The sequence below is a fragment of the Micromesistius poutassou genome (genome assembly GCF_964030765.1).
Source record: "Micromesistius poutassou genome assembly, chromosome: 5".
NCBI lineage: Eukaryota > Metazoa > Chordata > Actinopteri > Gadiformes > Gadidae > Micromesistius > Micromesistius poutassou.
In genome coordinates, this window is record NC_140275.1 from 14,532,874 (window position 1) to 14,550,342 (window position 17,469).

Sequence of the window (17,469 nt, forward strand, 5' to 3'; positions counted from 1 at the left end):
CTTTTGTCGAATGGATAAATTAATAATTCAATCAAAAAGACGATTAAAAAAAACTAAGCTGAAAGCGTTTAAATATTTGAACTACATATTTGATCTAGGATAGGCCTATATATACACAGCCCACCTTTATTTTCTAACACTTTTTTGGATATTAATATAATAATTATATAATTAATCATTACCCTAATGTCACCAGCAGAGGATTATCCGATAACATAGCGCTACAGTGTAGCAGGATTACAATATTAGAATATAAATCCTAGATCAATTCTAATGTTGAATTGTGTTATATTACTCCATTAATATATATTTTGGCCTTGAATATCCCTAGCTGAGTTAAGGTGTTTCAGAGAACAGTGTGTGCTTATGTGATTAGCACCCTTTAGCTCATAGGTTTAGCTCCCAGTCACATTCTACATGATCTACCTCTATGCGCAGCTCTGCCGTTTCCATGGGGACAAATCATGCAGGTGTTGTTGATACTACAGCGTCGTCAAACTGCGTGGACAAACTCCACAGTTTGGATCGTCTAAACTCTAAGCTAATAAAGGTAACACCCTTAACGCTATTCGTTTCTTTAAACACACGTGTTCTCGACTATTTGAATGTTAATCGTTGAAGAAAAGGGTTACAAGATACGAGTTTTCGTTGCAAGATGGAGGCCCAGTCGATTGCGTTATCTAACAATCTGTCAACAAAATACACCAACCCATCAATGCCCTAAGCTTTATTTAACCACGAACATTGCCAAGCTCTTAGTTTTATGACGTGCGAAGGACCTTCGAAGATATATGGGCCCATCCCACCAGACCCGTCGCTTTACCCCGACTACTACAAACGGCCTGCTTCTGGTAAGATATCAGTAACATATCAGTATAAGATAAGACCAAATGGCGACACAAACAATCCAAACAAATCTTTCACTGCATGCATACAAAATGTAATATCTGTGGCACTTTTCAGCCCGGGGTCGGTTAGAAGGACATTCTCATGGGACTTTGGCGCTGCTGTCAGGGCCGCTGGCCCCAGACCCAGTGCTCTACCCTGAGTGCTACAGTTGTCGTGACCCACCACGTCCTCCGCGAATCGGTCACAATGCCGCCCACATCCTGGAGCGAGGACAGAGGGGTGTGGTGGGAGCACTGCTTCAATTGGAGGGTGTTTCCTTCAGCCCAAGCACTCCTAAACAAAGTATGTGCATCTTATTTGTCACTAACGATACGTATTTTGTGTCTTGATTGTCCGTAAAAAAATCATTAATAATGGCACGGGGACCATGGAGTATCCATCCCCCACTGCATGCTTGTCTGGAGTGTGCTCATAATTCTTGTTCAAATCATTGTGTTTAGAAATTCAATGAATCTATTACAAATTTATAATGGTTACATTTTTACTAAATTATTTTCACTCCTGTGACTGCACAATTAAAAGTATTAAAGTTTTATTTCCACAGTAATTTTGACCTCTTTGTTGCGTCCCTCAGAACAGTTTATGCGTGATTATGGAAAAGAGAACATAAGGCGTCTGAGGGAGATCCAGAGGCGCTGCAAAGAACAGGAGGCTGTCCGAGTGCATTCACAGCCTGCCCCAGTGAAAGCACTCTGGAGCTCCACCAAATACCAGAACATCCCGTCCAGGGTGATGGCCCAGCTACAAGTATGGTCATCTGTATGGACTTTTGGATGTAGTTTAAAATGCATATCTATGCATATCTCATAAACTTAACTCCTTTATATGCAGGAATCTGGCTCCCATCCGAAGCCACAGTGTCAGACATTTCTGAGGGGGCACTCTAGCTGTGCGTCCACTGGACCTGCCGGGATACATCGCAGCGCCTCGGTTTCTGCTCTGCGACACCCAGACCCCCGCAGCAATGCAGGCGACGAGAACCAACCAGTAAAACAAAACAGAAAAACGAATCTTAGGGCTCTTGGATCATTCAAACTGAAATAGACACGTCAATTAGCATCCTAACATGCATGGCTTTGACTTTATACTACGTATTTACAGTTAGAAATCCAGGGAAAGAGTGTGGACTTCATCAGACACAATGCAAGAGCTGCAGGGAAGGTGGTTCTCCGTCGATCCCAGTCTTTGACTAATCTCAAAGACAAGCCGGTCCCAAGTGCCGTCAAGGGCCAGGTGCCTCAGTAGTGAGTATGGTTTTGCTCCATGTAACAGCTTTGATAAAAACCAAACCTGCTACGTTTTGGCTTCATTTTTGCCTTCTGTTTGTTTTTGTTTACCTTCTCAAAAACGAATGTTAAGTCTGGAGAAAAGGAAGGAACAGTGGCGTAAAGAGAAGGAGGAGAAGAAGAAAATTGCACCGGATCTGACCATCCCTGCCGGGCACACATTGATGACTGAGAAGGAGAGACGGGATACACTGCAGTCGCTCAAAGAGAGTATGTCCTCTGTTTAGATGTAGATCTACTCTGGAATAACGCTAGGTGTTATTATTGTAACTATTTGAACTACTTTATAACTGAGTTTTAGTTGCCACTATCTTCCTACATTGTTACAAGGAAAAATAACCTTTACCATTGAAACTAACCTGAACTAAACAATCAAACCAAGCACTGCTGGAGGGGTGTATATGTATATAAGCCAGCAATAGCATTACACATCCCATCCTGCTTTTCGATATGAAGGAAGGGGGAGGTGGAAGACAATGAGAATGAGGCTGATCAGGCCCCTCTGACCTATCTAACTACATCTATATTTCTCCTCAGGCCACCAGACCCTGGTGAAGGAGCTGCTGTCTCTCCCGGTCAGGGCAGATAGTCTGAGTATATGTTCCCGTCGCACTCAGCTTGATCGCAGGCTGTTTGAAATGGAAGAGGCTATCAAAATATTTTCAAGGGACAAAGTGTTCATCAGAACAGATTCGTAGAACTGGTTGAGTGGTACAGTACTAGTACTGGGTTGGATCGCTGTAGTGGTCTAGTTATTGTCCATAATGTTCCATTGAAGTTGCATCATTTTACTTTTTTATTCTTAATTATTTTGAATTAAGATAATTAGTATACGCTATGATTTGAAAGTGTGGTTTATTTGTATGTTTTTCATAATATGCTAAAGCATTTATTTTATTTAGCCTTTGAAGTCCCCAGTCTCTACAGGGTGTTGGTTGGAAATCCTAGTGCTGCCAAATCATTTTGAAGCATTCCATAGCCAGCAACATGAGATATTACCTTGGGAGATATTATACGTTGTTAAGATGCATGATAAAGAGTTGATATGCAGCATCAATAGTGATTGTTTGTATTGTAAATCTAAATACATTTGGATTATAGAGCATTCAATTAAAGTGTTATTATTGGATTATGATTGGAAATACAAGTGCATTACTAATTATAGAACTGCATTGCAGTTCTATAATCAAGTGACTTTGTTTAGCTTTCCCTGAATAAATGAGAACCTTTGTAATTATTTTTAGTTTTGGACACAACTACGCATGTTTATTTTTTTATAGGAAGCCTCTTATCAGACAGCCAAATTAAATAAATGTTACATTGTGTCTGATTGTATTGAATATTTGAAGAAAACGTAAATGACGTACAGCGCGTACGTATTACGTATGCGAAAGACCTTCCACCAATCCTCGCCCTTTCATTGTTTAGTCTCAAACAGGCTAGCGTGTTAGCAACCAAGAACACAGCAATCGTCAAATTTTGAATCACATCTAACCCTTGAACAACATCAATTATTAAAGTACATTTAAGTGAACAAAGAACCGACGATGAGTAAGAGGAAAGCACCACAGGAATCGCCCAATGAAGGAATAACAGACTTTCTTGTCGGTACGTGAAGGGTATGCGGGTAGTTGGGCTAATCTAACAATAGTCGTTCTCAAGCTATTTGGTTTGGTACGATTTATGATTTATGCTGTACAGCCTTTGAATATACGCTGAATAATGAGTAGTAGCACATTTCCTTTGCTGTTGAGGGAGGTGATGATTGTGCAGCGCGTGCAGGCCTGTCCTTTAAATCGACTGCTTGTTTAACGTTAACTGACGTGCCATTTAAACCAGAAGACAACATATTGCAGTCGCAAATTCCAAATTGTGGAAATGTTTTTTTGCTAAATTAATGTTTGTATTTTACTTCCAGAACTTGCCAATTATGAGAAAAATGTCAACAGAGCGATACACAAGTATAATGCCTACAGGTAAGATGATAATGAATAAAATGTTATTATCAGTGGGAATCTATAGGAAATGTCTTTATACTCAACGACTTAATCATCGTTGAGTATTGAGTATTGTTGAGAACTACGAATCGTTCCTGACTATACAATGATTTGAATTACATTTGAAAAACATTTTACATGTATGTCAGTTAACCATTAGCGTCCCAATGTTTTCATTTAATCAATATATTTGGTATGCTTTTATTAGGAAGGCAGCATCGACTATTTCGAAGTACCCAGAGAAGATCAAAAGTGGTACAGAAGCAAAGAAACTGGTATGAACGCTTCACCAATGCCAAGTTAATGTAAACATGCAAAAACACTGACGTTGGTGCATGGAGAGGTTTCCAATGTAAATTGAACTATCACCACACTGGTCCAGTATTTAAATTGTACATAGCTTGGTTCTCTTTTGGAAAGGATAATATACATTAGGAATCATTGTATATAATGGGCTTACCTATGAATTCACCTAAAGCATAAGCTTTTACTTCCATTCAAATACAACAATAGCTCATTATACTGATAGTGTAACAATTCAATATTTTATATCAAATTTATATTGTAAAGGCTTTCACAACTCAGTTGATAAAGCAATGGGTTCAATTTACTTGCATTTTGCTGGCTGGCTACAGTACACATGGCAGCTAAAATCAAGAATAGGCACGGTATCTTGCATAAATATTGCACATGTATATAAAATATTCTTTCCCAACTTACAACAGGAAGGTGTGGGACAAAAAATTGCGGAAAAGATCGATGAGTTTCTGCAAACGGGCACATTGAGGAAATTGGACAAGGTTAATTTTCATGATTTAAATACGATATTCATGAATAACCACTATAGCTTTACACTTACATTAAAACATAACCTTACTCAAAGTGTTTACCTTTTTAGATACGGAATGACGACACAAGCTCATCCATCAATTTCCTCACAAGAGTTACTGGAATTGGGTATGTCCAAGTGTATATCACTACAAAAACCAAATCGAATCATGTCATTATAATGCAATACGCCTAAGTACAATGCACTAGTAGTAGTAGCAGAGCTATAGGTTTTTTATTTGTAATCCTTAATGATTCATGTGTTTCTCTCTTCCAAGGCCTGCTGCTGCCAGGAAGTTCTTTGAGGATGGAGTGAAGACACTTGAAGGTAACTTTTCAATGTAGTCAGTGATAGCCACTAGGAACATCTCAGATTGTTAGAAATTTGAGGATTTGACTAAGGATTACTTCAGTAAACTTAGCGTATATTCTTGATGGAGAAAGATGTGCCAATGTAGATGTAAAGGTACATATTCATCCTTCTGTGACTTTTCTTTAGATTTGAAAAATATTGAAAGCAAATTGAACCATCACCAGCAGATTGGACTCAAGTAAGTGCATACAAATCCTATTTTCTACATTTTATCCTTGAGGAATGAACATAAAACATATTTGTAGAGCACAGTAAAAATACTTTGGGTTTTTGTGTTTCACACATTAAACTCGCATTTTACTGTCCTGTGATTTCTCTAAGGTACTTTGAGGAGTTTGAAAAGAGGATTCCACGGGAAGAGATGGAGAAAATGGAAGTGAGTATACAGTAAAATTGTATATATATGTATCCCCCCCCCCCCCCCCCCCCCCCCCGTTTATAAAAGATTATTTTTGATTCATGTTTGCATTTGTTTAGTCTTTGATTCAAGCCGAATTGAAGACTGTAGGCACAGAATACATTGGAACCATCTGTGGAAGCTACAGAAGAGGTAACATAATTGCTTAGTGAATATATTACCTACCATATATTTCTGTTAATATGCAAATAAAAATAAAATGCCTTGTCTTTGTCGCAATATGTTAAACATTATCAGGTGCAGCCTCAAGTGGTGATATTGATATCCTGCTGACCCATCCAAACTACACCGCTGAGTCTGAGAAGCAGGTGAGTCATTGTGATTTCATAAGGGTCTGCCTTGAGGGGTGCTAATATCATATTCATATTTAAACTCATTTTTTTCTTCCCTAACAGCCAAAGCTCCTGCACGCAGTTGTGGACCATTTTCTGTCCATTGGATTCATAACCGACACCCTTTCCAAAGGAGACACCAAATATATGGTGTGGTTAATAATATACCTAATCTGCATTGTGTATAACATGTGCTATTGCCGATGGTATCTAGAATGAAGTCTATGCTTGTGGTCTTTCCCAGGGTGTCTGCCAGTTGCAGAAAAGTGATGATGATGATGAGGAGGAGGAAGCGTTCCTCCACAGACGAATTGACATTAGGTGATCACATGTCAATTATTTGTCTTTTTATTATAAATATTGGAAATGCTGCATAATTGTACTAACTTGGGCATCTTTTCTCAGGTTAATACCTAAGGATCAGTACTATTGCGGTGTTCTCTATTTCACTGGAAGCGACATCTTTAACAAGACCATGAGAACTCATGCATTGGAGAAGGGCTTCACTCTCAATGAGTATACTATAAGACCACTCGGTGTCACTGGTGAGTAGCAAACAAGCATTTGTATAAATGAAGTCCAATATATGTTATATGGAATAAATAACAATGACCGAATGAATCTTCTGTCTGTAGGAATGGCGGGTGAGCCTCTGATGGTGGACAGTGAGAGGGATATCTTTGAGTACATCCAGTACAAATACAGAGAGCCAAAGGAGCGCAGCCAGTAAAGCGAAAGCCAATACATATATTTGTATTACAACCATTTACCTTCCACAAAGGTGCTAAGCGAGTTTGAGCCTTTTTTTTTTTATATAGATGGGAATGTGGTTTTTAATTGTCTTTTGAGTTTCCTTTTGCATGTTTTGTGGATGTGGGTACTAGTGGAAATGTTTAAATCAGGAAACTATTGAAATTGTATGGAAAATGTTTACTAGGCTTATTTAGTATTTATAAAGAAACCGTACAAGAGGATCAACAATATCTTAATTCTAATTTTGTATAAAATATGCCAACAATTTGAACTGCATGTTATATAGACTAGAACCCTGAATATGTATGAGGTTTGAAAATCATGTATACTTTTGTTACCTACTTTGTGTCTACATCCAGTGCCCCTAGTACATTATGAATGCATAAAATTCTGCAATTGTTTTGTGTCTAATTTTCCTTCAACCCTGGGTACTGGCCAATTTGATTAAACTAGTGTTGTGAACAGGTTATTAAGTTGACTCCACTAACAATACTGGTATTCTAAACAAGATATGCTTTTTATTTCATTGGATACGCTAAACTATTTGAAGATTTTTCTCTGTTTCACACGTATAATATATATATTATTATACTTTGGCAATTATATTTTTGGTGTGATATTAGTGTGTGAATTTAAACTCTTCCAGGTTTATTTTAATAGGTTGACTATCATCTATTAAACTGTTGTATAAAATGTGTGTTTCATTTCTTCTGGTAGCATTTATTAGTGACCAAACTGGTGATTTATTCTGAAATTGCCACCGAAAGATGAACTCTTCTGAGTCGAATAAAACCCATGTCTAAAACATGGCCTGCATATGCATTATGAGAAGCCGGGTCGATAAAATACCACCAGTTGAAAATGAAATAACAATACAGCCCAGCTGAATTATTCGGTAATAGTATAAACAATGTATCGCTGTATTGTATGAGTTAAACTAATAACATGGGGAACGCACAGGATAAGCTTGTGTTATTTACAAAGGTTCCCACGGCAACGCGACAGTAACCGCTAAGCATTGTGGGTTGAAATAGAATGCAGACACAAATACCAGAAAACACACGAGAATCAGCCAATAGAATCTGCTCGTAGCTTACTCGCAACCAATCGGATGAGGTCGAGAAATCATTCTCTGGCAGTTACACACCCACGTTAATTTCGTGTCAACCACTTCGCGGGAGTTGCTGTAAGAGGAATCGTATCTTCAAAGTAGAAAAACATCTACGTACAAATAGTAGGTATTTCAATGATTTGGTGTGAACGTGATAATTGCGTTATCGTTAGCACTCATCACTGTGATAGCGAATTTGTATTGTGTTTCTTATTGTACTGAAGGATCTGTAAACTAACGTCTGTCGAATTTCGTGCTCATTCATCGGAGTGCTGGCTCTGCACGGTGGCCGTACACACCGCTGATTATTGTTACTCATTCCTGCAATACCACCTTACGGTACGCGTTCATACATCGACCATGGATTCTAGACTGAAGAATAATTGTGTCTTTGTGCTCAGTAACTTGCAAATGCAATGTGCTACGGTTTTAATCAACAGCCCGCTTTTATTGTAATCTACGGCCGCCGTTTTACAATCCTCGGGAAAATGTCGATACGATACGTCGAGATGGTAGTAGTCGATATCTGGCGTTTCCATAGAAACGAACGTCGAGCGCACCTTCCCTGGTGCTGATGTTGTTATGCAACATAAGTGGAAATGGTTCGTTCTAGTGGATGTCATGCGTTTGTTATTATGTAATGCTAGTGTTGGCCTTTGGGCAAACATGTTTTCCGTGCAAATCGAAGATGAGGTGTTTGTCACGATGCTGGAGCAAATTCGAAATTTCCGCAGCTTTATTATTGAAAGTGCAAATGACTTTGCACTAAGCAAGTTACATTCCTTATTGGGCTTTTTGTTTTGTTTCCAGGGCAACCATGTCTGACAGAAAAGCAGTGATCAAAAATGCAGATATGTCTGAGGAGATGCAGCAGGACGCTGTTGAATGTGCCACCCAGGCCCTTGAGAAGTATAACATCGAGAAAGACATCGCTGCATACATAAAAAAGGTGACACCCCCGCCTCCTCAACCACAACACAACTTTAAGCAACAATATTACTAACCTTGATTACAAATGTCCAGTTTGTCACCATTTGCTAAATATGACCCTTCAATGACTACCGTTCTCTTAAGTTTTGTATTACGATATATTATAGTGGGCCACTTATAAAACGTGGTTATTGACTTATTCGTTAGTAATAGAAACACTTAAAATGTGTATGGTCAATAGATACAATACAATGTAAAATATATATATACGATTTACGACCTGAGTATATTTTCCGTGTGAATAGGTTGTCAATAAATATTTATCTATCCCTTCCAGGAGTTCGACAAGAAGTTCAACCCCACTTGGCATTGCATTGTTGGGAGGAATTTTGGCAGCTACGTGACGCATGAAACAAAGCATTTTATCTACTTCTACTTGGGTCAGGTCGCAATACTCCTGTTCAAATCTGGTTGAAGAAAGAAGTCCGGCATGACCAATAAAACGGACTGATTTTACAGCAAGGCTCTCATCATTCCTGCTCAACGGGCTCCGCCTTTTTCTGTGCTGCTTTCTACTGTTTATGGAGGGGGGGGGGGGGGGTGCCATGTAATAAACGCTAAATACGTGTATTTATTTTTGTCATGTTACATTTGACATTTCAGTTTTTTTAATTAAAGCATACCCGTTTGCCTCTTTCAATTGTCTGCCTCTACGACTAATTTATCTTGCCATGTCGAACACCATCAAAAAGCTGCAATTTGTTAATAACTTCAATATAGATTGCAATCTACGCTAGGATTTTGTTCAGCTGTATTGGCAGCTAAATCTGAAATTGAGTGATATGGCAATATTTAAAGGCAGCCCATCCTCCGCCACTGAACCAAGCAAATACTGCTTAACCACAGGTTAAGGGTGATGACCACCAATTCTTGGCAAGACCCTTATGGTAAAATTGGGCTGCCTAAAGAAATCTCAAGTCTCATGCAGAGGCAGGTGGAAACTAGATGCGTTTTCAGGATTGCTGATATCAGATTTTTAACACTAACTTCATATCCAAGTATAAACCATGTACTCATTTCATGTTATGGTTCTTTACAGCCTTTAAGGTGCCATCTGCCAAAATGTATAATTTTAGCACCCATTTCAAAATGTGTGAAACGCTTGTCACAGCTGCAGCTCCAGTCTTGTATTAAAATAAAATTACAACAAAATTCCAGTTTCCGGCATAGGACTGTGACTCTTTTATTAACACATTTAGAAAATGATCTTGTGTGGGTAGATGCCATTGGACAGGCAGAAAGCATTGCGGAGGTATCCCTTCAGCTGAGGGACCTTGCCGATAAGGGGAAGGAGCTGTGAGTCCACAGCCTTCTGGTCCTCCTTCCTCTGCTCTGTAATCTGGTACTTCTGCCGAAAGAGAAAAATAAATAAATTAGGACAATGACCAACTGTTAAAAAAGGACATCATGATCTAACAGATTGAATGTAGCATTTGTGGCGAGTAGCTTGCCTCCTTTTCTGTGTCAAAGATCTCTCCCTCCTGGTGACGGGGCTTCCTCAGCCTTGTCTTCTTGAAGTAAGCATCAGTCACAGTCTTGGGGATCTTGACACTAGAAACATCAACCTTGGTGTTGGTGGCGATGACAAATTTCTGGTGGGCCCTACGCAGGGGGACTCTGTTCAGGGCAAGAGGACCTAGGGGCGTGTGAAGAACAGATTAAAATCAGATCAAGAGACATTCAGGGTTGCTGTATGACCCCAACAGTGAGGTACATTCAAATGTACGGTGAAACAGAATGTCACATATCAATTGTACTTGCCAGTGACAAGGAGCAGACCACTTGAGAGTTGCTTCATGAACACAACGCGCTGAAAGATAAAAGGAAAAAGTTTTGACAAAAATCATAAATAGTTTGTCTTTGGTTACCTGATGAAGCCAGAAATAGCAAAGGTAGACTGCATACCACTATACCCAACTATAGTGGGTTCTCATTTAAAACCCCACTCGACAAACCAAAATAAATATGGTCCATTAGCCACCACAAGTACATACTAATTCAGCCAGGCCTTACTCAAATAGAGTGTTTTACAACAAATAATTATCTAACATACTACCATTTAATTTGTGTGCTATAGAAGGATATCTGGCAACATTGAACATCTATTAAACAAGGGTATGCCGTTTACTGGGTAATATCGGCTAGTCGAGAAAAGACAGGCAACTACAGGAAAGCTGACTTTAGTTGGTCTGGACGCATATTTAATATGTATTTTAAGGCCTGGGCGATATGCCTGAAAGACAAATATAACTTGATCATATTTGATCAATATCGATAACTATTGATAATTTTAATAAGACTAGGAATTACCATGCTGGATTTAAACACTGTTTAACACTTAATGACCTTCATTGATAAAAACTGCAACGTCGATACAACAATGAAACTCAAATATTGTAAATAAGTATGGAACCATGTTTTTGTAACAAACCCAGCTGCCAGATTCAGTGGTCCAGTCTCTTTAATGATATATATTGAACATGTTTCATATTGATATTGATCAAAAGTCTATCACAATACGATAATTTATTGTTTTATTGCCCAGGCCTGTTTTAACATTTATGTGAATCAGTGCCATGATCAGTTATTGCAAGGCCCACATCATAAACATCCCAAATCCTGCATACACAATGCATGAATCCATACCTTTCCACGGTGGCGACCAGTGAGGAGAATGACCACGGTTCCGGGGGAGATGGACTTGCGCAGCTTCCTCTTGTGCTGGCTGAAGGGCTTAATCCCATGGCTCTTCAGTTTGCGGGGCACATCCTCTGTTGGGTAGTAGCGGGGCTAGGATGCAAACAGATCAAGTTGACAATAATTAGGAAACATGGCAAACCATCTTCTTTGGATATCCAGTACATTAAATGTTATGGCAAAGGGCATCTCTAGCATTACAAGCAGACAGACATTACAATTAAACATGGCCACTATTTTAGGCATTACACCTGGAATCATCTTGCAAAAAACATTGCTCACCATTTTACGCAGTTTGACAACGCGAGTGCCTCCATTCTTGTCTCCTCCAACAGTCTTTGTGATGGTGGCGCGGGGCTTTTCCTTCAGTTTCTTCTCAATCTGTAGTTATAATTTAGACTGAGTGTTACTTTTGGACGTTATGGTAAACTCCAAACACATAAAGGCAAAGTCCACAACTTCTGGACATGCTCATCTGTGCTGACCTTGGTCTCGACGGTCTTGATCTTCCTCTTGTACATAGCTCTCCGGGTGTTCATGGCAGAACGGGAGTACCGACCGATACCCCGGGCCAGAGCCGGGTTCCGGCTGGAGTGCCTCTTGGGTCCCGTCTTGGCGGCCTTTTTGTCTCCCTCTGCCATCTAAAGTAAGGTAAATAAACATAAAAATCAAGAATGTGTGTAGAAAAAGTAGCATGCTCGTTGAAGATGATCAGACCCAGGTCATAAACATGACACTAGGTATACAGCGTTGGCCAGCAATCTGCCAACTCCCGACATGAGCACAAGTTAAAGTGCAAAAAGCATATTGTGTACCTAGGACACAGTAGATGGTGAGGCAGGCATGACAACTGGCTAACCATTAGCATAGAGTAGGGTATTGCCTCCGTTACATGCACATACGATACGACTAGTTACATACACAACATACGATACAAAAAATAAAATTAGTTAGGCCACGCAAAGATATGTCACCAAATAGACGGCAAACACTAGCGTTCAGCTAACATTTAACGATACATTCGCGTCAAGAATGCATGACGTGCCGGTGGGCTTCGACTGCCAACAACTGTTTATTACGACTAACGGTAAATAAAACCATCCAATATGCATACGAGTGTATTGTCTATACATATATATGCATGGCTTGATGTGTAAAAACTAGTATGTATATTTAATAACACAGATGTTGGAAGATTATATTCCAGACTTGGGACAGTGAGTAGGGTTTCCTTACCGTAGCTAAGAAAAAAGAACGACTTCCGGGGAAGTGACGTATATATCCAGTGCGACGCCAAAGTCGTTTCCAATGGGACCATGGTCCTTGTAGTCCAACATATAATATCAATCAACAAAACCTGTGATTTAAAAATATTTTTGATCCGTTGACATATTTTAGGTTGTCTGTGTGTGGGCGCACGATTATGCATGTGCATGTATTTAAACGCACATTTATTTGTTTAGCATAAAAGTTGTATAAATCTTTTTTTCACAATCAGTACAAATCTGGTGCCAGATCATAAATCTATATGTCTATTTACGTAATAGAACACTTGAACTCTATTGTTAAAACACATAATATAATAGTAAAACATGTGCCAATATCCTCACTGTCAACATAAGAAAATCCCAAAATGTTAATGTCAATAAGACATTATTTAATAAATAACCATGATGCAAACATTTTGACTCAATTAAAAAACAATGTCAATACAAAAAACGACAATTAAGCCAACAAGCAAGCCAGTATTAAAATTGAAGGCAGATTTATTTGAAAGTACCACATTGAATTACAAACTTAGTATTTTCTATGTATGGAGTAAATCATAGCAGAAACATTTAATAAGGCCTATTGTTACAGACTTTATACATGTTGAAGCGTCTGCCTCATTCTGTACTGAAGGCACAGTCTACAAACATAAGGTAGTAGTAGTCAGTAGGTAGTACATATTAACTATGCATAATAAAGTAGCAATGTCAACTGTAACATATTTTTCATGGATAACTTGATCTTTGAAACAAAATGCATGTATTACAAGTGGGTCATAAGGTGTAGTTCTCTTCAATTTGTAGGATCATTTTTAATCATATCAAAAAGTGGTTTTATGAAGTGTTTTCAATGATGATGGCAATTCCTTGGCCTCCGCCAATGCAAGCAGCTCCAATTGCATACTTGCCCTTTCTTCGCCTGCGAGAGAAAATAAAACAGTATGTATTTCAAGCTTCAGCATAGTTAGAACATACTTAAATTCATATCTATGCAAATACAGAAGTATGAAATACAAGGGTCACTGGCAACGCTACCTGAGCTCGTGGACCAGGTGGGCTGTGATACGTGCTCCAGAAGCACCAAGAGGATGTCCAATAGCAATAGCTCCACCGTTGACATTACATTTCTCTTGGTCCAGTCCGAGGGCCTTAGCCACTGCCAGGCATTGTGGGGCAAACGCCTCATTCACCTGTGAAAAGCAAAACCAAGCTTATAAAGATAGCCACCTACAATACGCCGATACATCTCTCTACACAATGCACTCAGGTACATAGTAACTATGGAAAGGATAGACATTGAGATGGAGGTTAAATTTGATGCACATCTTCTGATCAATGCTCAGATGTTTGTAAGAAAGGCACAGTATTGTAACACACCTCAATAATATCCATGTCACTGAGAGAAAGGCCAGCTTTTCTTAGGGCTTCTGTGATTGCTGGAACTGGGCCTGCAAAAATCATATTTTATATTAATTAATATTACATTTTAATAAAACTGTCTAAGTTAAATCTATTCCTTTGCATTTCATGGGAATGGAATATATATTTGGAAGACATATTTGACATCAGTGCTTAATGACAGTTACTCACCAATTCCCATGATACTTGGATCACAACCCACAGCATGATAAGCCACTATTCTGGCCAGTGGAGTCAGTTTGTGTTCTTTTAATGCCTCCTCGCTGGCAATCACCAAAGCAGCTGCTCCATCAGATACACCCTGAGGATGAAAATTATAAACAGTTATAAAACTGTATTCTGAATATAGTTTAAATCGTTTTTATTCCAGGTATGCCTATATTTATTTGAAATGGTTCTTTGCTCTTTCCCATTAAACATCTGGTAAATCAGTGTTGATTCATTATAACAGGCACCCTTGTGCAATTCTGTTTTATCCTTGAAATAGACACATTTACAATAATAGAAAAATAATATCAATAATTGAATGAATTAGAAATATTTTCCAATAAATATAGTATTATAGATTTTTATTAAAAAAATGGTGTCTCTTTTTGCATTGCATCATATTTAATATAATATAAAACATACTGGGAAGCATAAGCAGCATTGCTGACTTTATTTTCACTGTATCCAACCATCTTTCTTGTGGTAATAATTGTGTATAAAAGGAGCACGGGCACTCTTTGCTCTGACTGCATGTGTTTTATACATTTTTATCATATCTATTTGTATATGAGGTGATCCACGAAATGTTTTGATTGAAAATTAAATGGTACACCTAATGACAAAGGTTCGGAACCACATCGTTACATTATATAATTACAATCACAGGTACTGTAGCGTTCTAACTCACAGATGCATTAGCTGCAGTGACCGTCCCTCCCTTCTTGAAGACTGGCTGAAGTTTGGCCAACTGTTCCAGTGTGGTCTGTGGACGAGGGTGCTCATCATGAGTCATCGGCACCTTGCCCTTCCTAGCCTTCACGTCAATGGGAGCAATTTCTGCTGTAAAGTGTCCGGCCTCATGAGCTGCAGTAAAACAAGAATTTAAGTTTACTTCCCAACAATGACAATCCAATGACGAACTGTGTTCCATGGGCTTAATGTGCACAAGTTAGATGACATCTAAAACACACACTGGGTAATGAAAGATCAATATAAAGTTAATATTTCCCACACACCGGCTTTCCACTTTTGCTGGGACTGGTATGCAAACAGATCACATTCCTCCCGGTTGAGCTGGTACTTATCTGCCAGGTTTTCTGCTGTGATGCCCATAGGGAGCTTGATATGGAGGTCTGTCAACCCGGCCCACAATGTGTCCTCTAGCTTTAAGGTGAAATTTAAAGAAAAAAAATAAAAGTACAGTGATTGAGATGCCCATTTTGCAGAATACTTCAAGTAATTGGATTTTTCCAGTAAAATGTGGTGAAAAGAAAGAAAAACACACCTTGAGGTCAACCCCAAACTTGGTACCAAAGCGTACGTTGCGGACAGCATAGGGTGCCTGGCTCATGCTCTCAGAGCCTCCACACAAGACCACCTCAGACTCTTTCAAACAGATTTCCTACAAAACAACCATATTGTTCAATACGAATGCTAATTCTAAGCTTTTTGTAACTTGCATTATCATTTATATTGACAAACGTGTCATGAGATAGGTTAGTATCAAAGTAGTAACAAGGGCTGTATACATACTGTAATTTTTGCCAAGAGTGGAGACATTAACACATAGTAATCAATGCTTAAACAGTGAAAGTGGTTCACTGTTGGGTTGCTAAACAGTTTGTACAATGAACAAACTTTCATTCATGATACCAACATGAATGATACCAAGGTCTGCTGTCACACAATAACTTAAACAAGTTCTTACTTGGGCACCATTGATGATGGACTGAAAGCCAGATCCACACAGGCGATTCACAGTGAGAGCTGGTACAGGGATGGGGACACCAGCCCTCAGACCCACATGTCGTGCAATGTAAGCCGCATCGGCGGAGCTCTGTATCAGAGAAAAACAAAGGGGTCATATTTGCTGAATTGGAAATAAACTGAATATGAAGACCGGTTAGAAGGTATTACTAGAAGGTATTACCTGAAGGTATTACCTACCTGCTCCATAATGTAATGGAATTCACTTATTCAGATAATAGCATGCAATATGGACAAACCTGTCAGAATAAGATCTATTTTGAAAGTATCCAACTGAAAAAATCCCATCCCTCCATTCAGGGTTAGGGTTAATCAGTAAGTGCAAGAGATCATTATTTTTCAGATCTAGAACGTACGCTAGATATAGCTTAGTGGTCAGGTTTACCTGCATGACGTTACCAAAGATGACACTGTTTACAAGTTCTGGTGCCACCCCCCCTGCTGCCAGGGCCGCCTTAGCAGCATGTTCAGCTAGATCTGTGGCACTGTGGTCCTTCAGAACACCGCCATACGCCCCAAATGGAGTGCGCTTGCCAGCAACAATAAATACACCTGGAGAGACACAACCATATAAGAGCAACTGGAGATATAAGGGCACTAATCAAGCTACTAAAATTAAATTAGTACAATTAATATTATTATATCAAAGTCAAAAGGTGAAACATGACTAAAAAGTTCGATACAGATTCACCTTTCCCCTATGTTTCTTAGCAAACGAAAATGCAGTTATTACATTACAAATAGGTGATTTAAATAACAAACCCCAACATACATTTTCACGCCATATCATTCAGATTAACCGATTTATTTTAACCGATTTTTTTTATGAATCCATGTAGAAGGTTATGTTGCATTGCTGCATAGAAGTACCATTGAAACTTATTTGCACATACAAATACACACATCATAATAAATAGATGCGCATTTGAAGTTGACTCTTGCATGTTTATTTACCTCTTAGAAGCGCCATGGCATACAGCACAATCCGAGAATTGAACAGAAATAATGCCGGGTGTCACTTTCAACCAGCTTCCAACCCGTCGAACACTGGGAATGATCAGCGCTCACCTTTCCCCTCAATACCCCGAGTAATTTGTGTTTCGCAGAGTAACAT

The 17,469-nt window shown here is 39.0% G+C and overlaps 5 protein-coding genes across 5 annotated transcripts; 3 read left to right on the forward strand and 2 right to left on the reverse strand.

Annotated features, from left to right (window-relative positions):
* Positions 1–763: 763 nt before the first annotated feature.
* enkd1 (enkurin domain containing 1) lies at positions 764–2,893 on the forward strand (the record flags this gene model as incomplete). The annotated part of the gene is made up of 7 exons (XM_084468179.1): positions 764–851; positions 964–1,191; positions 1,484–1,656; positions 1,741–1,896; positions 2,011–2,153; positions 2,269–2,405; positions 2,733–2,893. The coding sequence occupies 7 exons, from the start codon at positions 764–766 to the stop codon at positions 2,891–2,893; spliced, it is 1,086 nt and encodes a 361-aa protein (XP_084324305.1).
* Positions 2,894–3,630: 737 nt separating this feature from the next.
* On the forward strand, positions 3,631–7,583 carry polb (polymerase (DNA directed), beta). Its single transcript, XM_084468784.1, has 14 exons — positions 3,631–3,803; positions 4,114–4,171; positions 4,401–4,467; positions 4,918–4,992; positions 5,091–5,149; positions 5,299–5,348; positions 5,520–5,571; positions 5,715–5,769; positions 5,871–5,943; positions 6,049–6,119; positions 6,207–6,293; positions 6,388–6,464; positions 6,549–6,688; positions 6,779–7,583. Exons 1-14 carry the CDS (start codon positions 3,743–3,745, stop codon positions 6,871–6,873), a joined length of 1,020 nt encoding a protein of 339 aa, XP_084324910.1. The 5' UTR covers positions 3,631–3,742; the 3' UTR covers positions 6,874–7,583.
* Positions 7,584–8,039: 456 nt separating this feature from the next.
* dynll1 (dynein, light chain, LC8-type 1) lies at positions 8,040–10,162 on the forward strand. The gene is made up of 3 exons (XM_084467674.1): positions 8,040–8,130; positions 8,818–8,956; positions 9,275–10,162. The coding sequence occupies exons 2-3, from the start codon at positions 8,825–8,827 to the stop codon at positions 9,410–9,412; spliced, it is 270 nt and encodes an 89-aa protein (XP_084323800.1). The 5' UTR covers positions 8,040–8,130; positions 8,818–8,824; the 3' UTR covers positions 9,413–10,162.
* On the reverse strand, positions 10,156–12,344 carry rpl6 (ribosomal protein L6). Its single transcript, XM_084467673.1, has 6 exons — positions 12,180–12,344; positions 11,977–12,075; positions 11,644–11,787; positions 10,759–10,807; positions 10,449–10,633; positions 10,156–10,345 (listed from the first exon to the last, which is right to left on the reverse strand). The coding sequence occupies exons 1-6, from the start codon at positions 12,333–12,335 to the stop codon at positions 10,193–10,195; spliced, it is 786 nt and encodes a 261-aa protein (XP_084323799.1). The 5' UTR covers positions 12,336–12,344; the 3' UTR covers positions 10,156–10,192.
* Positions 12,345–13,442: 1,098 nt separating this feature from the next.
* Positions 13,443–17,434, reverse strand: acaa2 (acetyl-CoA acyltransferase 2). Its single transcript, XM_084468008.1, has 10 exons — positions 17,310–17,434; positions 16,741–16,907; positions 16,297–16,425; positions 15,874–15,990; positions 15,605–15,752; positions 15,277–15,452; positions 14,553–14,682; positions 14,340–14,410; positions 13,998–14,152; positions 13,443–13,881 (listed from the first exon to the last, which is right to left on the reverse strand). Exons 1-10 carry the CDS (start codon positions 17,323–17,325, stop codon positions 13,797–13,799), a joined length of 1,194 nt encoding a protein of 397 aa, XP_084324134.1. The 5' UTR covers positions 17,326–17,434; the 3' UTR covers positions 13,443–13,796.
* Positions 17,435–17,469: the final 35 nt, after the last annotated feature.